Consider the following 27,489-nt stretch of genomic DNA (forward strand, 5'->3'; position numbering starts at 1 on the left):
GGAGGTGAGGTGGCGTTGAGTCCGCCGAGTGGATGTGCGTGACGGTGAATGGGGCAGCTGCAGGAGATCACCACTCCGAGAAGATCTGAGAGAACTCGAGTGAGCTGCTGGCGACGGGCGACAGGAAGTAGAGGGGGGTGCCCGAAAGGCCCGCGGAGTCCAGGTACTGAGCCAGGCATTCCAGGAGGTCGTAAATGACTCCCGAGGGATAGCAGGGAACGAGCACGCTTCCTCCACCTCGCACCGTCACCGCTGGGAAAACAGGAGAGATACTCAGACCATGAAAACAAAATAGGCTTGGATTCTCTTCGACGATCGACATCATGCAACACCCGGAAGCACCAAATATGGACTTTTAACTCCTGTATTTCCTCTTCAAACTTAAAAAAATAATAATAATAATAATTGAACACTCGATATTATGAAGTTCTACTTATGATATTAACCAAACTAGTGTTGCAATGCTGACACGAAACCAGACTAACCAATACCTTTTGATGATGTGACTAGGGTTTCGGCCTGAAGGCCTATATTTGGAATTGAACTGTTATGTCGGATCTTTGCAGCGACAAGATCGGACAGTGGGATCAACGTCAGGTCGTGTTATTCCAAGACTGAAGCACATCTATCATCCGGGTCTAATGCTAAAACGTGCAGGGATAACCGTGTACTCCTCACCGAGGTTGCTGCAGAACTCCCCGAGCATGCTGTCGGGGTTCGCCGTGGGGAATTGGGTGAGCCCGGTGAGCAGGAGCACGTCGCAACCTCGCAAGGGGGCTTGATCCATCGGCTGGGGACGCACGGCACAAGAGCGGGTCGTCGTACGCACGTGCATACTGAACGGAGGCGAGAGGATAAAAACTCGCGCGGAGTGGTCGATCGGCGGAGACATCGAAACGACGTACCTGTGGATGCGTGGTGAAGAGCGACGAACTCGCCATGTAGGCGACTCTTTCGTACTCCGACTGGATGAGCCAATTGCAACTACCGAGGCAGTACCCGGAGCTCAACGGTGTCACATAAACAGCACCAAACAGTTCCTGTGGGCACACAATTAGCAAAGCCACCATTCGTACAATCAGCCAGCTTAAGTGGACATTGGGCCAAATGGGTCACCCTGGGGAACCAAATTAACGTTCGGAACTAAACGGAGTTCTCACGGTCTCATTATAACCGACCCTTTTAAGGAATGTGGGAGAGGAGGAGGTGGCTCGGGGTTAAAGTGCATATTCCTATAAAATGACAACGTTCTCTGTACCCTCAGGTGTAGTTTTCTCAAATCGAGGAAACCTTTAATTTACTCTCTTTACAATATTGTTCTCAAAGTCTTTTTTTGTGCACAAAGTCGAGGCTCATGAAGGAGCTAGAACATAGAATGGATCAGGATGCAACAGAGCAAAATGAACAGACGAAGTGGGGGGGGGGGTGAGGGGGGAAGGGGGTTAAATACACCAACAGTAGAGTAGCGAGACAAAGTAGAGGGAGACATGGAGAAATAAAGGATGTGGGAAGACAGGAAGGAAAAGCTGGAAACTTGGGAAAGAGGTGGGCATGGAGAGGGAGTGGGGGGGGGGGTAGGAAAGACCATGGTCCTGGATGGGGGAAGACCTGAGATGGCGATGAACAGCTGCCTGGATAAAGAATGAGACCAAAGAGAATATGGAAGCTGTTTCCATAGGTGGGGAAAAAAATGGGAACGAATGAGTGGAGGCGAGCAGTGACTCCGGACCTTGGGGGTCTTAGCGGGAATGAGACGAGTGCAATTTACATCGCATAGTTTAATGACAAGGATTGGCTCCGAGTGCTGGAGTGGTTGGGACAAAGCGGTGCAGGCAGATGGATCTCTGTTCCCTAAACCGCGAGGCTCACTCCGTCCTTTTCTCTCTCTGAGTCACACAGGAGGGCTTCGCGATCCCAACGCGTCAAGCGGCGCGTTCAATGCTTACCAGTTCCGTCGCGATTCTTACTGTGTGATATTAGCCAGACGATACTGGATCCGACTTGCCTTTTGCAAATCACGTCAAACAATTACTCCTATTAATCAAACTAGTGCGTGCCCGTACGTGCGTGGCCGTACGTGCAAAGAAAGAAAGAAAAAAAAAACGTTCAAACCGCGTGCCAGAAACAACCACACAGGCCGTTCCTTTGCTCTCGCGTGCCCGTACGTGCGTGGCCGTACGTGCAAAGAAAAAAAAAAAAAACGTTCAAACCGTGTGCCAGAAACAACCACACAGGCCGTTCCTTTGCTCTCGCGTGCCCGTACGTGCGTGGCCGTACGTGCAAAGAAAAAAAAAAACGTTCAAACCGCGTGCCAGAAACAACCACACAGGCTGTTCCTTCGCTCTCGCGTGCCCGTACGTGCGTGGCCGTACGTGCAAAAAAAAAAAAAAAACGTTCAAACCGTGTGCCAGAAACAACCGCACAGGCCGTTCCTTTGCTCTCGCGTGCCCGTACGTGCGTGGCCGTACGTGCAAAGAAAAAAAAAAACGTTCAAACCGCGTGCCAGAAACAACCACACAGGCTGTTCCTTCGCTCTCGCGTGCCCGTACGTGCGTGGCCGTACGTGCGTGGCCGTACGTGCAAAAACAAAAAAAAATTCAAACCGCGTGCCAGAAACAACAACCACACAGTCCGTTCCTTCGCTCTCGTAAATGACGACTGGATTGGGGCATTGTGTTTATCTATAAATGCGCATAAGAAATCGAGAAATTATTAGAATACAGTAAGTCATCACTTTCCGGAAGTCCGTACGTTGTAACCCGTAATGGGGAACGCGCTCTAACTTGGCCATAACTTGGGAACCACTTGTCCGATTAATTTCAAACCTTTTGAAAGGCAAACAAACAGAGATTGCTGGAATTATAGATTGATAGAAGATAGATACTGTGGGTGCAAAACGCCAAGCAACGTGTCCTGTCATTGGTAACTAAGGCGCCCTTTCCCTATCGGCCACGCCTACGCAGCAACGTGTCCTGTCATTGGTAACGAAATGGCGCCCTTTCCCCATCGGCCACACCTATGCAGCAACGTGTCCTGTCATTGGTTTGGTAAATAAATGGCCATAACTTGGGAACCACGTGTCTGATTAATATCAAACCTTGAAAAGGCACATACTCAAGTCCCCAGCAATATAGCTGGCAAGTTTCAATTAGATCGGACCAGTGGTTGTCGAGAAACAGCTGACACACACACACACACACACACACACACACACACACACACACACACACACACACACACACACACACACACACACACACACACACACACACACACACACACACACACACTGCTGGAATTATAGATAGATGATACTCTCCCAGGCTCACGTTCTTCTGTGAGAAACCGACGAGACGGACTTTGCTGAGCGCCGAATTAACTTCCTGGAGACTGTAACATTGCCTCCACGACCAAATGTCCTGTGCATCCTTCAAGGGACTTGGAAGAGAGCTGTAGTTTGTGGGGTTTTGGGGGGGGGCAGAGGGAGGGGTGAGAGAATGCCAAATTAATCCAGCATAAAAATAAGTGAAAACAAATTGAATGGAGATGGGAAGTGGACGGATGAGAGACACGAGTACCGGAGAACATCCTTGTTCTTCCATTTCGATGAGGCACGAGGTTTGGGCACTCTTTCGATCAGCGTTACAAGCTCCTCCATCAGCTGCCTGCAGGACGCAACACGTGATCTCAAATCAAACAAAGCATGAAATCCGAGGTACGGAGAGTGTTCATCTCTCGATTAAACACCAACGGAGTACTCGTACCACAGGATACCTCCTCAAACCCGAGGATCGTATCACCGCTCCGCTTTCATCCCTCACAAACAAACGCTTCGGACGAATACTGCACTCGCTCACATCATCAAGCGCTAAATGGGTGAGGCCAGGAAGGTTCCTGAATGCCCTACGGGTTCCGATAGTCCCCTTTTTGTCAAAGCCTCATTCGTCGGTGCTACAAGCAAAACCCTCCATTTTGTCCTTTCAACCGATTGACATTAGTACTCGGTAAATAGACAGTGCTCTCCATAGAAGCTGGTGCTCCACGTGCACGCATGGAACAGCACGCCACCGGCTGCTTCCGCCGAGTTAGAAAGAAGGACAAAACAAATTTCACTAAACTGCGAACTAGGCCTGTGCTGTTTTGGGGGTTTTCTGTTTGTTTGTTTCCATCAAAACCATGGTTTCTCCATCCGTTTAAAGTTTGCGATCTATCAAACTGATCGCTCGAATGTCGTAGGCCTAATCCAGAAGCAGGGATTACCCACTTTGCTCTGGAGTGAACTGTGCCGCACAACTCCGTTGAATTCCTCTTTTTTCCCCGATTTGTGTTTGCTCCGAGGTTCCAATGGCGGAACAGCCAAGCACGCCGGATGAGCGGATTTCGCGGAAACCCTCTCACTAAATGAGAGAGAGATCGCAAAAACGAGCGCAGGTCGGGATGTCCATCATGAAAGGAAATTGGAAGGTAGGCCCACACTTTTTTTTTTCATATCATTCACCAGACCGCTACCGATTACAATATCCCCCCCCCCACAACCACCGTTTCACTTAGTCTCAAAAAGCGTGCGTGTAATGAAATGAAGTAAACATGGTACAGTGTCAGAGCACTTGTCAAACTCACCGACCGATCTGCAACGTGGGCTCGGTGGCGAAAACGGGTCCAGAGAACCCCGATCGCTCGGTGATGTAGGGCAGCGCCAGCATGCAGTGGTAGTTCGATATCAGGATTGCATCGACCGTCGACAGGTCGAGAAGGTCCTTCTGTGGGGGACACGCGAGTCATGTTCCACAGGTCGTCAAATGATGTACGCGGTGCAGCAACGGGATCGATCTTCAAACGATCGATGACACGAGTCCGATTTCGTAGGACACGACCTTCCAAGGATTCAGATACATGATGGTGAAGGACGGACCAAATTTAGCAGCATTTAAAGGAAGCCACATTGGAGGGGTCCCACCGCCAATACCGATCGGGTTGAGCACGAAGGGATTAATCCTGTCCGAGTAGCAATTATTGCATTCCAGGCGATACTTCGGCGTTACGCGTACCGTGCCTCGTCAGCCCTACCTCCGGTACGAGGAATTCAGGAGCAGAGTCCACAAACAATCTGCCAGCACACTCCTTCAGTTCCTGAGGGACAAGCGCACAATACCACCACGTGGTGTAACTACATGTCAATGTGCTCAAAAGGTATCAAATGTAGTTTGTGGCCCTTTTTGACTCCTTAACCCTACCTTACGAGTAGGCACCACACCACACCACACACACACAATCCTTATTGGAATTTTTTCCATCCCCCTTTTCCTTCGTCTCCTCCCGTCTTTCCCATTTCCCAAACCACATCCTCAACCCTTTTGTGTGCACCAGTGGAGTAGATATCGTACAAGTCCAGACAGGTGTTCTTTTGGAGGTGTGCAGGTGTTCACCAAAAGTGTAGAACAACCTCAAATTGTACATGCATTTAAAGGTTAAAATAAACGGGTAAATTTGTCATTCCAAGTGCAGAAAGGGAACTCAAATCCCAAAAGTTACGCGATTACACTGTGACTCGCACCCGGTTTCCGATGGATGTCGAACCAAAGCTGACAAACCTTTTCCACGGCTTTGTTTCCATCCTTGGAGCTCCAGTTGTGCAGCTTGGCGAGTCGGGGGCTGTCCCGGGAACACCAATGGGTGTTGTGATGTCAAGGGCAAGGGGAGCACAGGAGAGACAAAACGGAGAGAGATGGAAAAAGGAGATAAAGAGCAACACAGTGCCGGCAGAGGAACGGAAACACAAACAGGATCTGTCGGGATGAAGCAAGAGGTCAGCCATTGTAAGTGGTGGCCGGCACAAGCGATGACAACGATGGGCGGCTGGTCACTGGCACAGTGCTACTGAAGCCAATGTTGATATCGACGGGAGCTTGGTGGCCACTGGCGATGCCACCGTTTCCAGCGACGACAGTGACATGCACTTGGTGGCCACTGGGACGGTCGTCTCGATTATTACTCCTCTATGCTCCAAATGTAAGCTCACCAACATGAGGAAGCATTCCATTCTGTGCCGATTATGTCATTCTTATTCCCACTATTCGTGTGTTAAATTGTCTGGGCGCCAGATGCTTATGACCAATTGGTCAGGCCATGCCTGCCTTGCGATTGCACCAAAGCCCCCCCCCCCGGATATCCCGGCCCAACCAATGGACTTTTCCACCTACTTATTGAGATGTCGTAATAATTATAGGGAACTCTGTAAAGTACCCAGGGGTGCTCGTATCACTGTCGCCGATGCTCTTGGCAAACTTCTCCGTAACGTTGTCCTCGAGAACCAGGCCTCCTTGGTGTGGTATCTCCTCCTTGTTTTTTTATTACTTTGGCTTTAGTGTGCCTGATAAAGAGGTTCCGGACTCCCCTGATGTTTAATCGACTCCTGAAGCCAAGCATCAGGTGGCCATTTTTTTGGCATTGGACGTCTTGCCACCGCTTCCAGTCGTCCTTTCTGGCAACTCCACAATTAAGCCTCATAAGCCGATAACTCTCAACGTATGAACAGAAGGGTGAAAGCCAAATTTGCCAACATGGATATCAAGGGGACCATCAGGGAGTCGGCGTCTTGTGAGGGGCATGCCCCCACAATCAGCCGAAATGACCGAAGCCCTCAAAGCCAAACACCCGGCTGCGCCGCCTGACCTCAACCTACTGGCCACGTCCAACGGTGAATTAGCCACTCCGGTGGTTCTTTCTGAGCATTCCGTCCGAATCGCGGTCAACCTTATTTTCCATCTGGGTTAGCTGCGGACCCCGATGGGCTCAGACCGGTACATCTTCAGGCTCTTTTGGGCAAGGAATCTGCCGATGAGGGGGCCGCTTACTCTCTTCTCTTACCATGCTCATTAACAAGGTTCTGCGGGGAGACGTTTCCGAAGCCATGCGTCCTGTTTCTTTTTTTTCAGTGCAAATTTATTTGTTCTAACCAAGGACGGTGGTGTTCGTCCGATCAATGTGAGCAATACCTTGCGCTGTCTCGCGACCAAAGCCGCAGTCCAATCTTTTTCTGAAGATTTAAGGCAGTGCTCCCTGATATTATATCGTTTTGATCAACGACTGTACTCCTCTTGGTGCTCCGATCTCCCTGAGGCCTTCGCCCAAAGCTATTATCGAGAAGCACGACGACTTGTTCGGTCTGGCAGGCCGTTTGGAGCAAATTGATGCACACGAAGCATTTGTGCTGCTCAAAAACTGTTTCGCCCTGCCCAAGCTCCTGTATATCTTGCGTGCGTCTCCCTCCTACCTGAATGGGGCACAGCTTGGAGCTTTTGACCGCACCGTTTGCGAAACTGTTCATAAAAATCTCCAATGTTGCTTTCAACGATTCTGCTTGGATGCAAGCTATGCTCTCAGTTAAGCAGGGCAGTCTGGGTTTCAGGAGGGCTATTGATATCGCTCTCCCTGGCTTCATATCCTAATTGCTGGCAGTCCACCCCTTAGTCGATGCTGTTCTGTCCCACGTAAGCGGTTTTGTGCATACGGGGTAGTTGACAGTGGCGGTGTTGTCATGCAGTTCAGCCCATATCAGTGTTTGCGAACCCGAAGGCCTGTCCCGCCTTAGCCAAAAAAGCATGGGACGTTGAGGTGGCAAGTGTCTTTTGTTAGCCTGTTGAACAGTGTGGATCAGGTCACCAGAGACCATCTTTTGGCCGCAGCCACTAAAGAAAGCGGGATGCGGCTTCATGCAGTTCCTGTTCGCTCTTTGGGAACACGGCTTGACCCTGAGTCTTTATGGGTTGCGGGTGCATTATGAGTTGGAGCATCAGTCTGTGAGCGCCATAATTGTCGATGCGGCAGTACGATGGATAAACTTGGACACCATGGTCTGTCGTGCCGTTTCAGTGCCGGTCAATCTTTTAGACATTCGGCCTTAAACGACGTGGTCAAACGTGCCGTTTATGGGGCAGGGATACCATCTGTCTTGGAACCCCTCGGTGTAAACACCCGCCCGGATGGTTTGACCATCGTGCCATACAAGAATGGGAAAAGCATAACCTGCGATTGCACTTGTGTAGACACTTTTGCCAAATCACACGTTTACAATACAGCCTCAATGGCTGTAGCGGCTGCCACCGATGCCGAAGTTCTGAAACGCAATAACTACGCCGGCCTCAGCCAAACTTATTTATTCGAACCAATCGCCATCGAAACAACCGGAGCGTATGGCCGATCTACGTCCGACATCATTAGTGATATCGGTAAGAAGGCTCGTCGCATCCACTGGTGATACAAGACAACTGGTCTGGTTCAAGCAGCGACCGAACTTGGCCGTCCAGCGGGGAAACACCATGAGCATTCTGGCTTCAGCATGGGGAGAACAAAATCCCACATTTACACCATTTTAAAGTCTGTATTTCAGGGAATGTGGGGGTTTACTCATTTATTTATTTTTTTTAAAACTTCCATTTACTTGGTTGGAGTACAATTTATTTATTTATTTATTTATTTTTTATTTATCATTAACAATTAAAAAAACATAAATAAATAAAAAGTTTCCAACTTGTTCTCGAAAAGGAACAAAACACGATAGGATTGGAAACACGACTACGATGCAATTATCAATGAAAGGGGCAAACAAACGTATGAAAACGTGGCAAAATTACACGCCCAAACCAGGAATCGAACCCAGGTCCTCTCGTGAACCGTACCAGTGCTATGCCATCTGAGCCGTCTGGGCGACCCATGGGCTAGCACACAATGCTCCCACATATGGAGATGCCACTCTCTTTCCACCGAAGCTTCCAGGACACTCGCTGCCAGCCGTAGGAGCAGCGACAGCCTGTCCGCGAGGAACACGTCAAATCCACGAGACGACGTCACACATATACGTTGTTGTTGCACTTCGTACGTACGGACAAGCCAACAGCCACGATGGATCGGAGCGGACATTTTGTCACGAGCTTCAGGTGGGGAAAGACAAAGCAGGTTCTCACGGACGGTCGGATGAGCGACGCGCGAAGAGAAGGAATGCCCGAACTGCTTGAGCCACGCACGGACATGCAAGCAGTCTTTGTGATCCCAAAACGACGTACGCACGTGAAATTGGTGAAAATAATCAATCACGCCGAGTGCAGAGTGTTGGATGCTCAGAGAAAGTCGAAATAAATGAATAAAATTGCATCTTCGATGCTCTCCCTTCTCTTTTAACCATAAATACTCGATTCGGTGCAAAAAAAACCGATCTTTTCCCTCATTTTCCTCATTTCCAAGCGAAGAAAAATGTTCCCAGAGCTGTGGATTGGCTTGTGATGAGGTCGTCCTGAGGCAAATCAATCGCGCTGGAACGTGCTGTGCCGTTCATGTCGGACACGTACCTATGAACAAGTGTGAGAGGCAGAAAGTGCATCGCCGAGGACATGTCGAGCGCACAGTCCAGCATGATGGTGGTGAACTTGAACTTGAGAATGTAGCACGGCAAACTCGGGTGACCGGACAGCGAGTACTGCACACAAGTCACAAGAACATAGCCAGGTGCGCAGGCAATTTAGTGGTGATGGTATAGCAGTGGAAGTCATGGCAACAGTGGCGGTCATGGCAGAGGTGTTCATGACGATGATATCATTGGTGGTGGTGGTGATAATTACAGTGGTGGCAGTGAAGATAATGTTGATAACTGTGGTGGTGGTGATAATAATACCAGTGCTGATGGCGACAATGTTTGCGGTCGTGATGATAAAAGTGCGGTGGTGGTGATAACAGTTGAAGTGGTGGGGATGATGATAGCGGCGCTGCCAATAATAATGATCACAGTGGTGATGATAATAATGGCAATGATAGTGGGGATGATAGTATTAAGGTTGTGACAATGATTGTGGTGGTGATGATGATAAAGGTGGGGTGGTGGGGATGATGATAGTGGACGTCGTGATAGACAGTGATAGCGCTGATAATGGTTGTGGTGATGCTGACAATAATAACAATGATAGTATTAATTGAGCTTATGTCAATGATAGCACTGGTGGTGGTGATTATGTTGATGAAAATCTTGTGTTGGTGATGACAATGGTGATTGTAAATGACAATAACACAGGGTGGCGATGACAACAACGCGCAATGACAACGGAGGGTAGAGATGAAGTTTATATGGAAGGTTAGGGGGGAGGGAGGGGGTGGCAATAAAAATGACGACAGCGTGGGGTGCGGCGACGACAGTCAACAGTGTAGGTGGTGGGGCCATGACAACAATCAACAGCGGAGCGGTGGGGGGGGGTGACAACAGCATAACAGCGTGGTAGGGGTGGCCATGACAGAGTGTGGGGGGGAGGAGGAGGGGGGGGGAGGGAATATTTTGGTCCTGGCATTGATGGAGATGTTTATGGTTCTGGCAGAGGTGGTGATAATTATCGTGGTTCCTGTGGTGGTGATAATTATCGTGGTTCCTGTGGTGGTGATGATAATTAACGTGGTTTTGGTGGTGGTGATGATAATTATCGTGGTTCCGGCATAGGTGATAATAATTGTGGTTCTGGCGGTGGTTGTAGTGATAATTGTGGTTCCAGTGGTAGTGGTGATTATTGTGGTTCTGGTGGTGCTGGTGATTATTGTGGTTCCGGCAGTGGTGGTGATAATTGTGGTTCCGGCAGTGGTGGTGATAATTGTGGTTCCGGTGGTGGTGGTGATTATTGTGGTTCCGGCAGTGGTGGTGATAATTGTGGTTCCGGCGGTGGTGGTGATAATTGTGGTTCCGGCGGTGGTGGTGATAATTGTGGTTCCGGTGGTGGTGGTGGTTATTGTGGTTCCGGTGGTGGTGGTGATTATTGTGGTTCCGGCGGTGGTGGTGATAAATGTGGTTCCGGCGGTGGTGGTGATAATTGTGGTTCCGGTGGTAGTGGTAATTATTGTGGTTCTGATGGTGGTGGTGATTATTGTGGTTCCGGCGGTGGTGGTGATAATTGTGGTTCCGGCGGTGGTTGTGATGGTGGTGGTGGTGGTGAGGAAGGTGGTGGTGGAAATGAGAATAGTGACAGTGGTCAGGGTAACGCCAACAGTTGTGGTGGTTATCGGTGTAATGATGATAACAGTGGAAGTGGTGGTCTGCATGTTGACGACATAACAGTGATGACGGTGACCAAGCTGGTGGTGGTGGTGATGATGGTGAGGAAGGTGGTAGTGGCGGTGATCATGGTGGTGGTGGTGGTGATGATGGTGAGGAAGGTGGTGGTGGCGGTGATGATGGTAAGGAAGGTGGTAGTGGCGGTGATGATGGTGAGGAAGGTGGTAGTGGCGGTGATGATGGTGAGGAAGGTGGTAGTGGCGGTGATGATGGTGAGGAAGGTGGTGGTGGTGGTGATGATAGTGACCAAGCTGGTGGTGGTGGGGATGATGGTGAGGAAGGTGGTAGTGGCGGTGATGATGGTAAGGAAGGTGGTGGTGGTGATGATGGTGAGGAAGGTGGTGGTGGCGGCGGTGATGATGGTAAGGAAGGTGGTGGTGGCGGCGGTGATGATGGTAAGGAAGGTGGTGGTGGCGGCGGTGATGATGGTAAGGAAGGTGGTAGTGACGGGGATGATGGTGAGGAAGGTGGTGGTGGTGGCGGGGATGATGGTGAGGAAGGTGGTGGTGGTGGCGGTGATGATGGTGAGGAAGGTGGTGGTGGCGGTGATGATGGTGAGGAAGGTTGTGGTGGCGGTGATGATGGTGAGGAAGGTGGTGGTGGCGGCGGTGATGATGGTGAGGAAGGTGGTAGTGGCGGTGATGATGGTGAGGAAGGTGGTGGTGGTGGCGGTGATGATGGTGAGGAAGGTGGTGGTGGTGGTGGTGATGATGGTGATGGTGGTGGTGGTGGTGGTAATGATGGTGGTGGTGGTGGTGATGACGGTGGTGAGGAAGGTGGTGGTGGCGGTGATGATGGTAAGGAAGGTGGTAGTGGCGGTGATGATGGTGAGGAAGGTGGTAGTGGCGGTGATGATGGTGAGGAAGGTGGTGGTGGTGAAGGTGGTGGTGGTGGTGATGATAGTGACCAAGCTGGTGGTGGTGGTGATGATGGTGAGGAAGGTGGTGGTGGCGGGGGTGATGGTGCTAAGGAAGGTGGTGGTGGTGATGATGGTGAGGAAGGTGGTGGTGGCGGCGGTGATGATGGTAAGGAAGGTGGTGGTGGCGGCGGTGATGATGGTAAGGAAGGTGGTGGTGGCGGCGGTGATGATGGTAAGGAAGGTGGTAGTGGCGGTGATGATGGTGAGGAAGGTGGTGGTGGTGGCGATGGTGAGGAAGGTGGTGGTGGTGGCGGTGATGATGGTGAGGAAGGTGGTGGTGGCGGTGATGATGGTGAGGAAGGTTGTGGTGGCGGTGATGATGGTGAGGAATGTGGTGGTGGCGGTGATGATGGTGAGGGAGGTGGTGGTGGTGGTGGTGATACATCGAACGACGGACGATTCCATCAAATACTTCCTTACCAGCTTCATGCTCGTGTTCCCGATGTTCTGTCCCTCCCGGGAACGAGGCCCAACACTGCCGACACGATGTCAGGGACCGAGCTCGGAGTCCATTTCACACGGACGGACGCACGCGCACACGCGCCCGAAACCTTCACAGCGCGACGCTCACATCGCAATTCATTCATTCACTCATTCCCTCCCACTTGATCGTTCATCGGCTTCGATTACTTCCTTTCTCTTTCACCCGCCTCATTCGCATGTTATGGTGTTAATTCAAAATTCAAAGCGACAAAGGAAGGCGCACTCTGCAAAATCCTGACGGGCGTCAAAAAAATGTCGATGTCGATGTAGCGACCGACACCGCCATGGCCGACACGAACGGGACAAATTAATTAAAGGGATTGCAGGACATGTTTTTTCATATAATAGTACAGTACAGTAATGATGAAAGTTCCCTGACAATGAACTTTAAGGCAAGAGGAGGCCAGTCGGCACATCAAGTCCTGCGCTATGATTGCCAACCTATGGTTACTCTTCCGTGCCCAATGTCCTTTTGAAATGCCAAGCGTCAAGCAAGGAGGCAGCACGGACCGTTTGAAGTGTGCGAAAGGACTCGGTGTCTCGGTCGGAGTTGGACCCGCACTCTCTGAACTAAATAAGGATCTTCCTTTATAAACAGTTACCAGTAACTGGAATCGTCTGAAAATGTAAACAACGTCCGCTTCCTCTTCACACTTCTTCTTCTTCTTCTTCTTTTTCCTTCTCTTCCTCTTCTTCCTCTGCTTCCTCCACTTCCTCTTCTTCCTCTTCTTCCTCTTCTTCCTTTTCTTCCTTTGCTTCCTCTTCTTCCTCCTCCAAGTGTGAATCGACGAAGTCAGAAAAACAAACATTACAAAAAATGATTGACGAATTTATGTGATGATGACCTTTAACCTTTTCATCGAAAAAAAACCACAATCGGCTTCAAGCTTTTGATTGGTGAACCAATTAATTAACCCAATATGTTCATTTTCAAAATTTCAGGTCAATCTGATGATAATTGACGATTTTATGTGACGTTGACCTTTGATCTTTTGACAAGATTATTTATTTATCTTCTCCGTTGTTCTCATGATAAAGTTTTGTTGAAAATTTGAGAAAATCTCAAATGGTAAAAAGTTTACACACACACACACACACACACACACACACACACACACACACACACACACACACACACACACACACACACACACACACACACACACACACACACACACACACACACACACACGCACAAACACACACGCACATACAAACACGCACAAACACACACAAACACATACACACAAACGCACACACACAAACACGCACAAACACACACAAACACATACACACAAACGCACACACACAAACAAACACACACACGCACACACACAAACAAACACACACTCGCACACAAACACACACACACACACACACACACAAACACACACACAAACAAACACACACACACACACAAACACACACAACACACAAACACACACACAAACAAACACGCACACACACAAACGCACACAACACACAAACACACACACACAAACAAACACACACACGCACATACACACAAACACACACACACAAACAAACACACACACACACACAAATACACACACACACACACACACACAAACAAACACACACACACACAAATACACACACACACACACACACACACAGACAGCCCCAACATACAAGTGATAAACACCAGCCTCGTCGCCAGGATAGGGGGTCCTTGTTTTAGTCTTCGCCCCCGAGTGAATGATGGCCAAGTCTTTTGTTTAAGCAACATTGAAAAAGAATACGTGGGTATGGTTAAATCTACTCATAGTGGGGCAACTTAGCTAAATATAGCATAACAATTGTGCATTTTGTGAGGAAAGCACCAAATTTGGCACACTAGTAGCCTATCATATTGTTGCGAATTCGCGCCCGCCGGCGTGCGAATGGCTACGTAACTCGAATCGCGACACGTCGCCCACCGGACGGACAATTCTGTCGTGACCCTCTCGGACCAACGCCGGGAGATAGTCACGGGTGGGCCTTTCGACCTCACCACAATCGTGCCAATCAGCCACCCACGTAGGATAGGGTTGTTCGCCAAACTCGACCTACCTAAGTACCCACGCGGATGGTAAACCGGGCAATCGTACCTCACCACAGGTCGACTCCGGACACGAGCCGCTTGGGCGGCCCGTTCCGTACTATCGGGATAACCGAGCGGTGTTATCGTCGACCTGGACGGTTCAGATTAATTACCGGGATGTTGCACCCACTACGAACCCCTTACGTGATGCAAGATGGAGATTCAAATGGAGAAAAGACGAAGCGAAACGGGCACAGTTCAACAAGCAAGCATTTTATTCCGCGGCACACGGAAAGCACGTATATACAGCCATACAGAATCGAAATGCACATAAAGCAAATGTAATACAACCGACTTACGCGTACACACGGCAACACTTATACAGTTTTACTTCACAAATGGCACCAACACACATTTACACAAAAGCAAAAGAAAGAAGCCACCCTCACAGACAAGGAGGCAGACAGGCCCGTAGGCCAAATGTGCGTGGGGCCTGGAGGAGCGGCCAGGTCCGCGAGACTGGGGAGGTCTTACCCGCGTCCTCGTGACGCATTGGCGGGCAAGCCGCAAAGTGTCCACGCCGCTGTGCCCCGACTCCGGGCCCCTGGCGTGCTTGTTGGCACCACGTTTGGGGTGGGGGAGGAATGGGGCCCCCTTTTGCACTATCTCAGCGCGGGGGGGGGGGGAGGGGAAATTGTTGATGCTCTGGGGGGGGGAGTGGCTGGCTGGCTTGGGTCCCGCGACGAGACGAGCGATCCCCCACACCGCAACCTCGTCGCCGACCGCCGTCCTCCTCCTTGCCTCGGACCCGAGCTCCCTTGCCTGCAGCTCCACCGCGTGTACTTGACTCAACTCCACCAACGCGATGCTCCTCGTCTCCAAAAGCAACTCCACTCGACCTGGTAATTCTCGCGCCTTTATAGCCGGCAGGAGAAGCCGATATGCAAATATGCGGATCAAAACGTGATTGGAGGCGGGGCCACGCCACCCTCTGTTCAGCCATTGGTCGGGCAAAAAGGGGCGTGAACCTCCCTGGATCCGCATATTTGCATAAACGGACTTCACCTATGCGCGCTTGGAGGCGGGGCCAAGCCGCCTCGCGTTCGCCCATTGGACGGAGGGGAAGTGGGCGTGAAGCGTTTCTGATCCGAATTTTCCCCTCGGAAAGACCGCCATTCGCGCTCGCGGCTCGGTGCGTTAGGCGCCAATCGCCGAACGGGCCCGAGACAGCCCGACGTTCAGTGTTCACAGGTGGTGCAGGAATGGCCATAGAAGCGATGATGTGAGATGAAGTTGTGAAGGTAAAGGCGAAGGTGGTGGTGTGGCGTTGTTGTAGTGTGGTTGGCGCTGTGGTGGGGATGGCGTGGTTGTTGAGATGCTGTTTGTTTGAAATAAAAGATAGAGAAAGAAAAACGACTAACTCAAAGCATCGCAGCCCAGATGAATCACATAAATTCCCTCGAAACAACGGGTTTGGGCTAACTACACATGTACCTATGGAGATATCTCACCTGAGGGCCCTTTATGGTGTAATGCGAATTTCCACAGCCATAACAATATTATGAACAGATTTGGATATTGGGCCATCTCAAATTCAGCTGCTGATGGCTGTGGAAGCCATTTTCCACTGCCATCAAAAATTTTGAGATGGCCCAATATCCAAATCTGTTCATAATATGATAGGCTACTGGTGTGCCAAATATGGTGCTTTCCTCACAAAATGCACAATTGTTATGCTAAGTTGCCCCACTATTATGTACCTTTTTGCTTTCTTGCTGACACATACTTGCTTTTAAATGATTGCTTGCTTGTGTATTTGTAATAAATAATTGTTTGTTACTATTTCCAATCTGTCTCAGTTGTCTTTTCCTTTATTGGTCCGACGCAGTTCATAAGTAAGGTTAGACGGGACGTTCTACCCAAATAATTTGCTTTGTGAGCCAGCGCACACTCACTATAATGCTCGGCAGTAATCCGAGTGTGCGCTGAGGGCACATGACCCCAATTAGCCGGCCGTCGACAGGTAAGGTATCACGCGAAGTAGTGTAACCCACCAGGATTGACCGTGCCAATCGGCTTCATGGTTTCTTAGACCCCTGCTGGTATGCAGAGTTATCTGTGCATGGCGGCCTCAGGACCGGGTGTTCAGAAGGGACCCGAGTGCTTCCCCTTGTGGCAAGCATCGAACCCCGGTCCACGACAGTATTAAGGCAAAGGTGATGTCATCATTTGATATTTAATATTTTTACCTGGTGCATGCTGATGTTGTTCGACCTTTGTGTCCAGTCGTCGTGGCGAGTATGCACACAGGTGTGAAAAAGCGGTGATAGTAAAGGATAAAGGTAACCACACTGAATGGGGGGGGGGGAGGGAGGGGGGTGGTGAGCAGTCTTTGCTGTGACGAACACCTATTGGTGTTCCCATCTGAGAACCCAGGTTCAAACCCCATAAACCCTGGGTTTTTCATTCTCCACTACAAACTCCTATACCAACATGAGCTGAGGATACTGAAAGCCAAAATTTAAATAAAACACATGCCAGGACTAGCCCTCGACATTTACCTGCCCAGCGTCAAGGTATGCACATTACCAGGGTCACAACTGGGTTCTCGTTTCCAGGAGACCTGACCACAATCCACAGGCATAGCTACACGACCAAGGAGGCGTGACCACATAGACGTGACCACACACTGTCAATGATCTTACAGTTGCAGTGAGCGAGCCCCAGATCCTTGGTGAGTCACAGAAGGTGAAACAAAATTTGTTCCTTGGCACACCTGAACTCCTATCCACCGAGAAGGCTTTAATCCGCAGCTCGATGGAGTACTACTCTCTCCTCTGGACTGGCTCCCCTGCCTCACATCTTACTCGGCTTGATCCTGTGGAAACCAAGCCCTTCAAGTTTAAGACCATTGGAATCTCCCGCGATGAAGCTGAGTCGATGGGTCTAACACTTCGCCGTCGCAGACAGGTTAATGGTCTCTCTATGTCTTCTAACACCTCCTTTATGGGATTGCACCCTCTGTGCTCTTTCCATGCTTTGTCCCCCTCCCCCCAAGGTTTCTGCAGGGCTCGCATGGTCCACCATCAACCCCATTCTCGTAAAACTACCAAAATCCACGATCACTGCTCACCTCCATTCAAGCGTTCCTCTGCTTTCCCACCCTGTTGCACCAACTTCCTCATTCTCAGGGTCGCATATACGGGCACTTGTACGCTAGCGCCCGCACTTCCACCTGGAAACCAGCGCTCCGGGGCAAACAACCTAGGTTGAAGGGGAATACGTGTGTACATATTTGTGCTCATTGGCAGTACTGGTTAAGATTATCGATAGTAATAAACTTGAGCAGCATGTCGCCATCAATAATCAAGTTAGTTTGTAAATAACAAAAGTTAAGTTGGGATGAGATCTTTCTGAAACCTAGTGGTTTAGAAATTTAAATCTAGACCTGAGGCCCGAGAGTCTCGACCCTACTTGTGTCATCAAATAGACCATGTGCTGATAGAGTGTTCAATATTAAAATTAAAGTAAATTCAATAACTAAATATCTGTCCTGATTGAAACATCATTTATTATCTAAACTTGAATTCTGACAAAATAGCTCATGTACATGTCAGACAACTCCACCCTCGGCGAGTCTCATAGGTTGTTACTCCAGGCGTCGGCAGGGTGCGGAAATGGGCAACAACCAAGTCTGATTAACCCCCAATTAAATGCCCTACCTCAAAGTCGAGCCTGGCAAGTTTTTCTCATATTCGTAAGACATGACAGCCAAAATGGTTCAAATTCAAAAAACCCACAAAATTTAATGAAGAGAGTGGGATAAACGAGTTCAATTTACCCTAACTTCGACAGACTTGCAACACTAAACTTCGAGAGATGTGCTGCACTGAACTTCGACAGACTTGTTACACAACTTCGAGAGACTTGCTATGCTGAACTTTGAGAGACGTGCAACGCTGACCTTACAGAGACTTGCTACACTGAACTGGGAGAGACAAGCTATGCTGACCTTACAGAGACTTGCTATGCTGAACTTGGAGAGACTCGCTACACTGAACCTGGAGAGACACGCCACACTGAACCTGGAGAGACACGCTACACTGAACTTCGAGAGACTTGTTACACCGAACTTGGACAGACTTTCCACACTGAACTTGGAGAGACTTGTTACACTGAACATGGAGAGACTTGTTACGCTGAACTTGGAGATACTTGTTTCACTGAACTTGGAGACTTTCCACACTGAACTTGGAGAGAGAGACTTGTTGCACTGAACTTGGAGAGAGAGACTTGTTGCACTGAGCTTGAAGAGAGAGACTTGTTACACTGAACTTGGAGAGAGAGACTTGTTGCAATGAACTTGGAGAGACTTGTTGCATTGAACTTGGAGGGACATTCTACACTGAACTTTGAGAGACTTTCTTCGCTGACCTTTGAGAGACTTATTGCACTGAACTTGGAGAGAGAGAGACTTGTTACATTGAACTTGGAGAGACTTATTGCAATGAACTTGGAGAGACTTGTTGCATTGAACTTGGATAGAGAGACTAGTTGCACTGAACTTGGACAGAGTTGTTGCACTGAACTTGGAGAGAGAGACTTGTTGCACTGAACTTGGAGAGAGAGAGACTAGTTGCACTGAACTTGGACAGAGAGAGTTGTTGCACTGAACTTGGAGAGAGAGAGACTTGTTGCACTGAACTTGGAGAGAGAGACTTGTTGCACTGAACTTGGAGAGAGAGACTTGTTGCACTGAACTTGGAGAGAGAGACTTGTTGCACTGAACTTGGAGAGAGAGACTTGTTGCACTGAACTTGGAGAGACTTGTTGCATTGAACTTGAAAAGACTTTCTACACTGAACTTTGAGAGACTTTCTTCGCTGACCTTTGAGAGACTTATTGCACTGAACTTGGAGAGAGAGAGAGAGACTTGTTGCGCTGAACTTGGACAGAGAGAGAGAGAGAGAGAGAGAGACTTGTTGCACTGAACTTGGACAGAGAGAGTTGTTGCACTGACTTGGAGAGAGAGACTAGTTGCACTGAACTTGGACAGACTTTCTATGCTGAACTTCGAGAGACTTGCTACGTTGAACTTCGACAGACTTACAACCCCTCATCTCGATCTTACGCATTCACTACATGCAGCCTTGCGTGCATTCCCTTTCGCAGAGTGTTTGTTTCACCCTTATTTGTCAAAATGACGATTGTGATGGCATAATCACGTGACAGTGATGTCACACACATCTCGACAATCCTCTTCAACCTCATTCCTCCCTCAAGCTCTTCAATGCAAGTTCACTACCATCTCAGATCAAACCATCATTTCTACCTTTGTTAATCTCTGCCCTCCCACCAAAGCCCACGTCCTTCCCAATTTCCATTTTTTCCCTCCTGAGAGTTTCCTTCTCTATCCATCTTGTCCACCCCAGGTTAGCTCTGAAATTACGTTTCAGTTAGGACAGATATTTATTTTAATTAATTTACTTTAAATTTAACATTCAAAACTTCATAATATCATCATCATCTACTCCTCATTCTTCCCCCCACCCATTACTTGTCCAAGTCTCCCTCTATTTTGTCCCAATTACTGATGTTGCCCTCCCCCCCCCCCCCCTTCATGTTATGTCCTGCTCGTGATCCAGCCTATGTTCCAGCTCCTCCACGAGCCTCGACTTTGTATATACACGGGACTCCACAAGAAAAGAAAAGGATATGTTCTACATTTTGTTCTCAAGATCGAGTTTACTTACATTTTAACAAGTGACTACGTTAAGTAGTTAACTTTATGAATTCCTGACTGAGTAGGACTGAGTTCCCAATGGTGTGCTCCTCCTTTGACCTCGGGTAGATCATCGTCCGAATCACATGGACCAGGAACTGGGGGTTCATTATGGACCGGATTGTGATGTTCAACATGTATTTATTGTTGAGGTAAAACAAACCCTCACCTCATTCTTACACCTCGTTCTTACACCTCCTTCCTTCAGGTCGAACGAACACTTGCCTCGATCTTACATCTCTTTCCTCCAGGTCGAACAAACCCTCACCTCGATCTTACACCTCCTTCCCCCAGGTCGAACAAACCCTCACCTCGATCTTACACCTCCTTCCTTCAGGTCGAACAAACACTTGCCTCGATCTTACATCTCCTTCCTCCAGGTCGAACAAACACTCACCTCGATCTTACACCTCCTCCCTCCAGGTCGAACAAACCCTCACCTCGATCTTACACCTCCTCCCTCCAGGTCGAACAAACCCTCACCTCGATCTTACACCTCCTTCCTTCAGGTCGAACAAACCCTCACCTCGATCTTACACCTCCTTCCTCCAGGTCGAACAAACCCTCACCTCGTTCTTACACCTCCTTTCTTCATGTCTAACGATCCCTCACCTCGATCTTACACCTCCTTCCTTTACGTCAGACAAAACCTCACCTCGTTTTTACACCTCCTCTCTTCAGGTCGGACAACCCCTCACCTCGTTTTTACACCTCCTCTTTTCAGGTCAAATTAGCACTCACCTCGATCTTACACCTCCTCTCTTCAGGTCGGACAACCCCTCACCTCGTTTTTACACCTCCTCTTTTCAGGTCAAATTAGCACTCACCTCGATCTTACACCTCCTTTCTTCATGTCTAACGAACCATCACCTCGTTCTTAAACCTCCTTTCTTCATGTCTAACGATCCCTCACCTCGATCTTAACCTCCTTCCTTCAGGTCGAACAAACCCTCTCCTCGTTTTTATACCTCCTTCCTTCAGGTCGGACAACCCCTCACCTCGATCTTACACCTCCTCTCTTCAGGTCGGACAACCCCTCACCTCATTTTTACACCTCCTCTCTTCAGGTCAAATTAGCACTCACCTCGATCTTATACCTCTTTTCTTAATGTCTAACGAACCCTCACCTCGTTCTTACACCTCCTTTCTTCATGTCTAACGATCCCTCACCTCGATCTTACACCTCCTTCCTTCAGGTCAAACGAACCCTCACCTCGATCTTACACCTCCTCTCTTCAGGTCGGACAACCCCTCACCTCGTTTTTACACCTCCTCTCTTCAGGTCAAATTAGCACTCACCTCGATCTTACACCTCTTTTCTTCATGTCTAACGAACTCTCACCTCGTTCTTACACCTCCTTTCTTCATGTCTAACGATCCCTCACCTCGATCTTACACCTCCTTCCTTCAGGTCGAACGAACCCTCACCTCGATCTTACACCTCCTTCCTTCAGTTCGAACGACCCCTCACGTCGATCTCCACCTCCTTCTTTCATCATCTTTGTAATAACTGGACCATTACTCACTCACCCCTTGTCCTCTCTTCCTTGTAAGTTCTTCTTATTCCTCTGGTTCTTACTTGCTCCTACCCTTGTAACCCCCCCGAAGTTGTCGTTCTTTGACCCCCCCCCGTTGTGTCATTCTTTGTACCCCCATCGGTCCTTCTTCCCCCTCTCACGTGGCCCCGCCCCCAAACTCCGCGTTATTCACTCTCCTCCCTCAAAATCATTTAAATCTTCTTCTTCATTACTCTCATTGTTCTTTCTTATCTACCCCCTCTCCTTCCCTCCCCCAGTCCTCTTCTCCCCCCCCCACCTCAGTGTCCCCTCCCCCCCACTCTTGCTCCCCTTTCTGTTCCTTTCCTCCCCCCCTCGCTCCCCTTTCCGCTCAATCTACCCCCCCCCGGACGCCCATTGTTGTTACCACTGCCCATCCGACCGCCGATCCCCGGTAAGTCTGACTCGTTTAGACCCAGCGGGGACCCCGCACCCCCCGGGTCCCACATCGGACCGGGCCCGTCCCGGCGACTCGTCCAAGGGACCCGTTTGGAGCCGACAGGGGGCGGGGGAGGTGATCGTGGCGTCCGACAGGATGTAATGGGACGGCTCGGGAAACAAGGGCACGGGATGGCGAGAGTTTCGGATGAAAGGATCCGGGGACGGGCCCGGAGGGGATCCGCGGGGCCGCGCTCATCGTGCTGAGGGGAAAGTTTCGGGGGGGAGTTCCGTGTGAAGAGCGGGCCCGACCGAGGCCTCGGGTGCACGGGCCTTTCGGTCCGGGCCGTGTCCGCTCGTCCCGTGTCCGCACGTCCCACTCGTCCCGTGTCCGCATAGTCATTTCGGTCCGGGCCGTGTCCGCTCGTCCCTCTCTGGAACGTCTGGCCCGGCCCGGCCCGGCCCACCAGATCAAGGCTCGAGCTCGGTAAGAACTTCATTTCCCACGAGGGGGTGGTGAGGGTGAGGGTGAGGTGGGGGTGGTCGAGGTGGTGGTTGTTGTTCCCCACGTTGTTAAGCTTTGTTTTCCCCCGAAAGTCCGATTAGATTGTCTGACCATTTCTGGTCGGACGTTGAACCCATCACTTTGTACAGGGGACATTGAACCAATCACGTGCCGTTCTGAGCATCACCGACTCGGAGGTGGGTTTTAAAACTATTCCATTATAGAACCTATCTCACATTTTATAATGTTCTCTTTCCTCAGATCTACAGGAATCTACATAGTGCACTCGCCTCCACCACAGTTTCACATCGTTCGCTTTTTTTTTTTTTGCCATTGTATTTGGTGCTGTCAAACCTGTGGGTAGTTTTCATCATCACTGTAAAACACCCGATATGTGGATGGTTCTTTTAGGTCCGAGTGAGTGCCGGGTAGCGGGGCTGGCTCCAAACCCCTCACAAACGATGGGCATGCTCCGTGATGCAGCATCCTGTCGACGCAGCAACCGCAGTCGCTGACCGGACGACTCCGAGGGGAACGTGCTGCTACCGACTGAGCACTTGTGCTTCACGAGACTGAGGTCGTTCGTGCTCGTCATCATAGCCGATACGACCGCGGTGCACAACCACCTTGGACCGCATTGGTTCGCGTCGCACCACCTTATTATAACGACCCTTTCGATCTTCCCCTTAAGGTTTCATTCAATTTTATTTCATACGTAAAGGAATTACTTTCTCACGTCTGAACCTTTTAAAGGTTTGATAAAGGGGGTGCGTGGCTTTTGGGTCATCTCGGCGGTGTAACGGTTCGAGTGTCCGCTGCGAGTCTGGGACGTGGACGGTTCAAACCCCAGGTGAATCGTACGAAAGACGTGAGAAATGGTTCGTGGCGCTTCATTCCTCGGCGGTCAGCGTTTTAAAGGTAAAGAGCACACACAGTTCCCATAACTTGGTATCCACAGGGAGGAGGAAATGCCCTGCTGAGTGCGGTGAGAAATGCATTGTGATGTCGCCGTTACCCAGAGTGCCCCAGGAAGTGACGACATAATAAGTCCCCCAAGCTCGGTGGTGGTGTGTATGTGCGGTGTGTGGCAGCTTCACTGTGAGCCTCAGACATTGAATTCAGAAAGGGCAATCTTTAAAGGCTGTTATTACGCAGAAAAGCTTCACTTGTTTATCGCGTCATAACGAAGATTAAACCGGACGGCCAGTGGGTCAAGGAGTCTCGGTGATTGGTGCTGAGACGGCTCGAAGTCGAGCTAAACTGTCCAAGAGTGGATCGTTTGTTGTCTTCGTGGTGGTCATGGTGTCCTTACTGTAATCCATGGACCGGTGTTCGTTTGCTTGTTCGTTTGTCACGCTACTCCTCCTACAGTTCTGGGCCCATTACATCCAGACTCGGTACATAGGATCAGCACGACCCTAATTCGTGTATCGGGGTGTTTTTATCTTTGCTGGTGGTCTTGGGTGAGGGGAGATGGGGAGATGCAAATTCTCGATGTAAATGTGTATCGTGTAGCACCGCCTCCAGGTGTGGGAGGTTATTACAAGTCTTCACCATTTACAGTGCGGAATCGAGAATAAATAAATAATTCAGTTATAAATGAACAAGGAAACAAAGTTAATATGAATATGCGAGGAAAATACAACAAGCTCTGGGTGACGATCAGAGGCAGGCAGGCAGGATGACCTCCTCAAAGAAAGCTCTCCTCTCTTTCTCATCAGGCATCTAACACTTCACCAACCCTTTCCTCCCTTCATTGTGTTTGCCTCAAACTAACTGTCTTGGTTCTCTTTCCTCAGCCCTCTCCAATGTTCACACTCCCTACTCCTTCAATCCTCTCCCTCCACCAACTGCTCATTTTGGCTCCTCCTTCTCCTTCCTCTCGGCCACGCTCCGCCCCTTTTGGGAGGCGTCTGTCACTCCGTCCCCTCTCGGGGCAACACTCCGCCCCTCCCAGGCGATCCTCCACTTCGCCCCTCGGGAGGTGATCCATAGCTCCGCCACCGCCTCTTTCATGCCAAGCCTTCCGGTGCCCCCCACCCCCTTTCCCCCCGTAGAGGTTTACATTGGGGTTTTGCACACAATTTCCTTAACCATAATCCCTAACTAATTATTACCACCACCAACCCCTGTATGGTGTACAGGCAAACAAGATGATGCTTAAGCTGACATTTCCCTACTTGTACATCGAGATGGCTATCTACTCGCAGGCCCTCAATGGCCTGATGGCAAAAACAACACAGCAGGTGAATGGCACAGGGCAGTGGCAAGGCAGACGTGGTATGGCAGGCAAGATGGCATGGCAAAGCAAGCCAGGCAAAGGCAAACTGGGCCGGCAGGCATGCTGGCCGGCCTCTCGTGGTCTCGTATCTATCCATGCCACTTCTGTCTACCTCCAAGCACTGCCCTGTCCTTTTCGCTGCTCGTCCCTTTTTACTAATCTAGCCTTCCCTCTGCAGTCTCCAAATCCTATCTTGTTAATCGATTTTCTAACCTGTCCTGCTAATCCTCCTGCTTATCCCTTCTAAACCCGCTAATCTAATTCCCCACTCGGCTATCTCCGATTGGTCCCTCTTGTCTGCAAGTCTCAGGAGGAAGTCAGGGCTTGCAATAAAATCTTAGCAAAAAAGCTCAACATACATTTGCAGGCATCAGGCCTCCCCGCATGAAGCAGAAATGTGTGCTCACTCCAGGAAGTGGGGCGAGAAAGTTCAAAAATGTATGGTGTGAGGAACACTCTCACGACACGAACATTTCAACAATTCCTTTTATCCTCGCTCTTAAAAACAAAACACCTTCACTCAGGTGGTTCTAAGTAACCAATTCCATCCACCATTCCATGTGTTGGCGTCTCTCTGTGATGATGGGCCCGGCCCTCTAGTTTTCCTCCCACACCTTCGTACGATCTCGTGGCTGGGTGGTGTGGCTTCCTTGGCAGGACCTTACTGCTTTGCTCTATCTTGGCATCCCGCCGCTGGTGTTAACCCGAGCTGTCTCTCCTAAACTAATGGGGTGGGGGGGGGTGGCTTCTCCTCACCTTCCCACCTTCTGGTGCCCTCTCTGGCACGTGATGGCAGACCCCTCTCCTGGGGTGCTCGGCTCACCTCGGTAAACTCCCCAGCTCCTCTCGGCCCCAACTCGCTCAGGCCTCTGTACGTCCAGTGCTGGGATACCCTCTAACTTCCTTAACTTTCTCTCCAATCGCCACACCTCCTACCTGCCAATTCACTTGTGTACCCTTTATAAATAAATCATTTCTTCTTTCACACCAACACGTGAACGGCATCGTCGTTCTGAAACAGCAATATCCCCGCTATCTAACCTCCCGGGTTTCCTTGGTCAGGAATTCTTCTCTCCACATTCATGCCTTCACACCATGTCACTCTCACACTTCACTCTCCTTTCTCACTCACACCCCTCCTCATTCTCCTTTCACACACTCATCGCTCAGGAGAGAGAATGGAGCTGCGCCCTACCCATTATGATCCCCTAACTAGCTCATGCCTTCCCCGTCATCCCTTGATACTAGCACGTTCCTTTTACCTAATCGTTACTAAGCTATCTACATCCCCACTATATGTCATCCGTCTCTTACTCGATTCAATGTCGCTAATGCTCCTAGGCCCCCATGGGCCAAATTCTTCTCTCTTGCTCCTGAACCCCCATGGTCTGGGGTCCGTGCCGTGACTCGGATGTCAGGGATTTACGTTTGGAGGCGGCACTGTCCTAGCTGTGGTGCTGAAGATGCCGCCCAGGTTATGTCGAAGATGTTGTCGAGAAAAGGAAATGGGAGAAGAGAGTAAAGAATAAGAAGGAAACGTACGTGGGGAAATACTAATGGCGTGAACGCAAAGAGAGGCGCGAAACTCCGTTCTGAGAACATGAACTGCGGGCGGGAAAATCTCGGGGAGAACTGCTCTCTCTCTCTCTCTCTCTCTCTCTCTCTCTCTCTCTCTCTCTCTCTCTCTCTCTCTCTCTCTCTGTCTCTGTCTCTGTCTCTGTCTCTGTCTCTGTCTCTGTCTCTGTCTCTCTGTCTCTCTGTCTCTCTGTCTCTCTGTCTCTCTGTCTCTCTGTCTCTCTGTCTCTCTGTCTCTCTGTCTCTCTGTCTCTCTGTCTCTCTGTCTCTCTGTCTCTCTGTCTCTCTGTCTCTCTGTCTCTCTGTCTCTCTGTCTCTCTGTCTCGACTTCTTGCTGTGAGGGTCCTTTCCTGTGAGAGAGAGAAAGGAAACTGAGTTGAGTTTGAGCTTTTATCCTCTTCCAGTCTGTGGGCAAGAGCGCCCTCCAAACTGCTTAGAGCCCCCACTTCGTCTCCTGCTTGGCCCAGCTGTGCCGCATTTGAAGCACACAGAGAGGGGGGTTAGAGGGCGGAAGGTTCTAGCGTCTTCCAAAATATTCGCCCAAGGAACCCCGTATCAACGTGGCTTCCGATGTGATGCAGCTACCGTCAAGCCCGAAGCGATGGTTTGTGAATGTGTAATGAAGTGGATGCGCGAGAATGCTGCACAGTGCAAGAGAATGTATCGTATCATCAGTTGATGTGATATATTGTATTGTGAGTCAGAGGGTCTGTGAACACAGACTGCTGTGAGCTGGATGCTCTAAGACCATCCGCGGATTGTTGAAATGGTGTTTATAGTTACTGCGTTCACTTCATCCTGATATTTCCCAAGGGTCCCCCAAATGAGTCTGAAGTTGGTGGTGCAAAAGGTGGGAAAATGTTTCTTATAGTCAAAATGGGGT

The 27,489-nt window shown here is 49.8% G+C and overlaps 3 protein-coding genes across 13 annotated transcripts in view; 1 reads left to right on the forward strand and 2 right to left on the reverse strand.

The window, feature by feature from the left end:
* The window catches only part of INTS9 (integrator complex subunit 9), a 30,194-nt gene extending 17,122 nt beyond the window's left edge, over positions 1 to 13,072 (reverse strand). The window contains exons 1-10 of one of the 2 annotated variants that reach the window (XM_085862770.1): positions 12,423 to 13,072; positions 9,345 to 9,472; positions 5,592 to 5,652; positions 5,068 to 5,130; positions 4,621 to 4,760; positions 3,579 to 3,665; positions 3,330 to 3,450; positions 906 to 1,040; positions 679 to 790; positions 72 to 252 (exon numbers count right to left, since the gene is read on the reverse strand). In XM_085862770.1, the coding sequence (XP_085718896.1) occupies positions 72 to 252; positions 679 to 790; positions 906 to 1,040; positions 3,330 to 3,450; positions 3,579 to 3,665; positions 4,621 to 4,760; positions 5,068 to 5,130; positions 5,592 to 5,652; positions 9,345 to 9,472; positions 12,423 to 12,431 (1,037 nt within the window). In that variant the 5' untranslated portion in view covers positions 12,432 to 13,072. Of the gene's footprint in view, positions 1 to 71; positions 253 to 678; positions 791 to 905; positions 1,041 to 3,329; positions 3,451 to 3,578; positions 3,666 to 4,620; positions 4,761 to 5,067; positions 5,131 to 5,591; positions 5,653 to 9,344; positions 9,477 to 12,422 lie in introns of those variants that run through there. The other variant, XM_085862771.1, reaches the window with a different exon arrangement.
* On the reverse strand, positions 11,008 to 11,794 carry LOC147009129 (uncharacterized; the record flags this gene model as incomplete). The annotated part of the gene is made up of 1 exon (XM_085862947.1): positions 11,008 to 11,794. A coding segment is annotated over one exon (645 nt), but the record flags the coding sequence as incomplete, so codon positions are not given.
* A 9,081-nt stretch (positions 13,073 to 22,153) lies between the features above and the next one.
* The window catches only part of HMBOX1 (homeobox containing 1), a 40,825-nt gene continuing 35,489 nt past the window's right edge, over positions 22,154 to 27,489 (forward strand). For 3 of the 10 annotated variants that reach the window (XM_085862838.1, XM_085862841.1, XM_085862842.1), the window contains exon 1: positions 22,285 to 22,732. The gene's annotated coding sequence lies outside the window, so the exon portion shown is untranslated. Of the gene's footprint in view, positions 22,262 to 22,281; positions 22,733 to 22,869; positions 22,948 to 27,489 lie in introns of those variants that run through there. The other 7 variants (XM_085862843.1, XM_085862846.1, XM_085862839.1 and 4 more) reach the window with 6 other exon arrangements.

The sequence above is a fragment of the Eptatretus burgeri genome, chromosome 17, assembly GCF_056783735.1.
Source record: "Eptatretus burgeri isolate ZD-2024b chromosome 17, Ebu_testis_v1, whole genome shotgun sequence".
In the NCBI taxonomy this organism is placed as follows: Eukaryota; Metazoa; Chordata; class Myxini; order Myxiniformes; family Myxinidae; genus Eptatretus; species Eptatretus burgeri.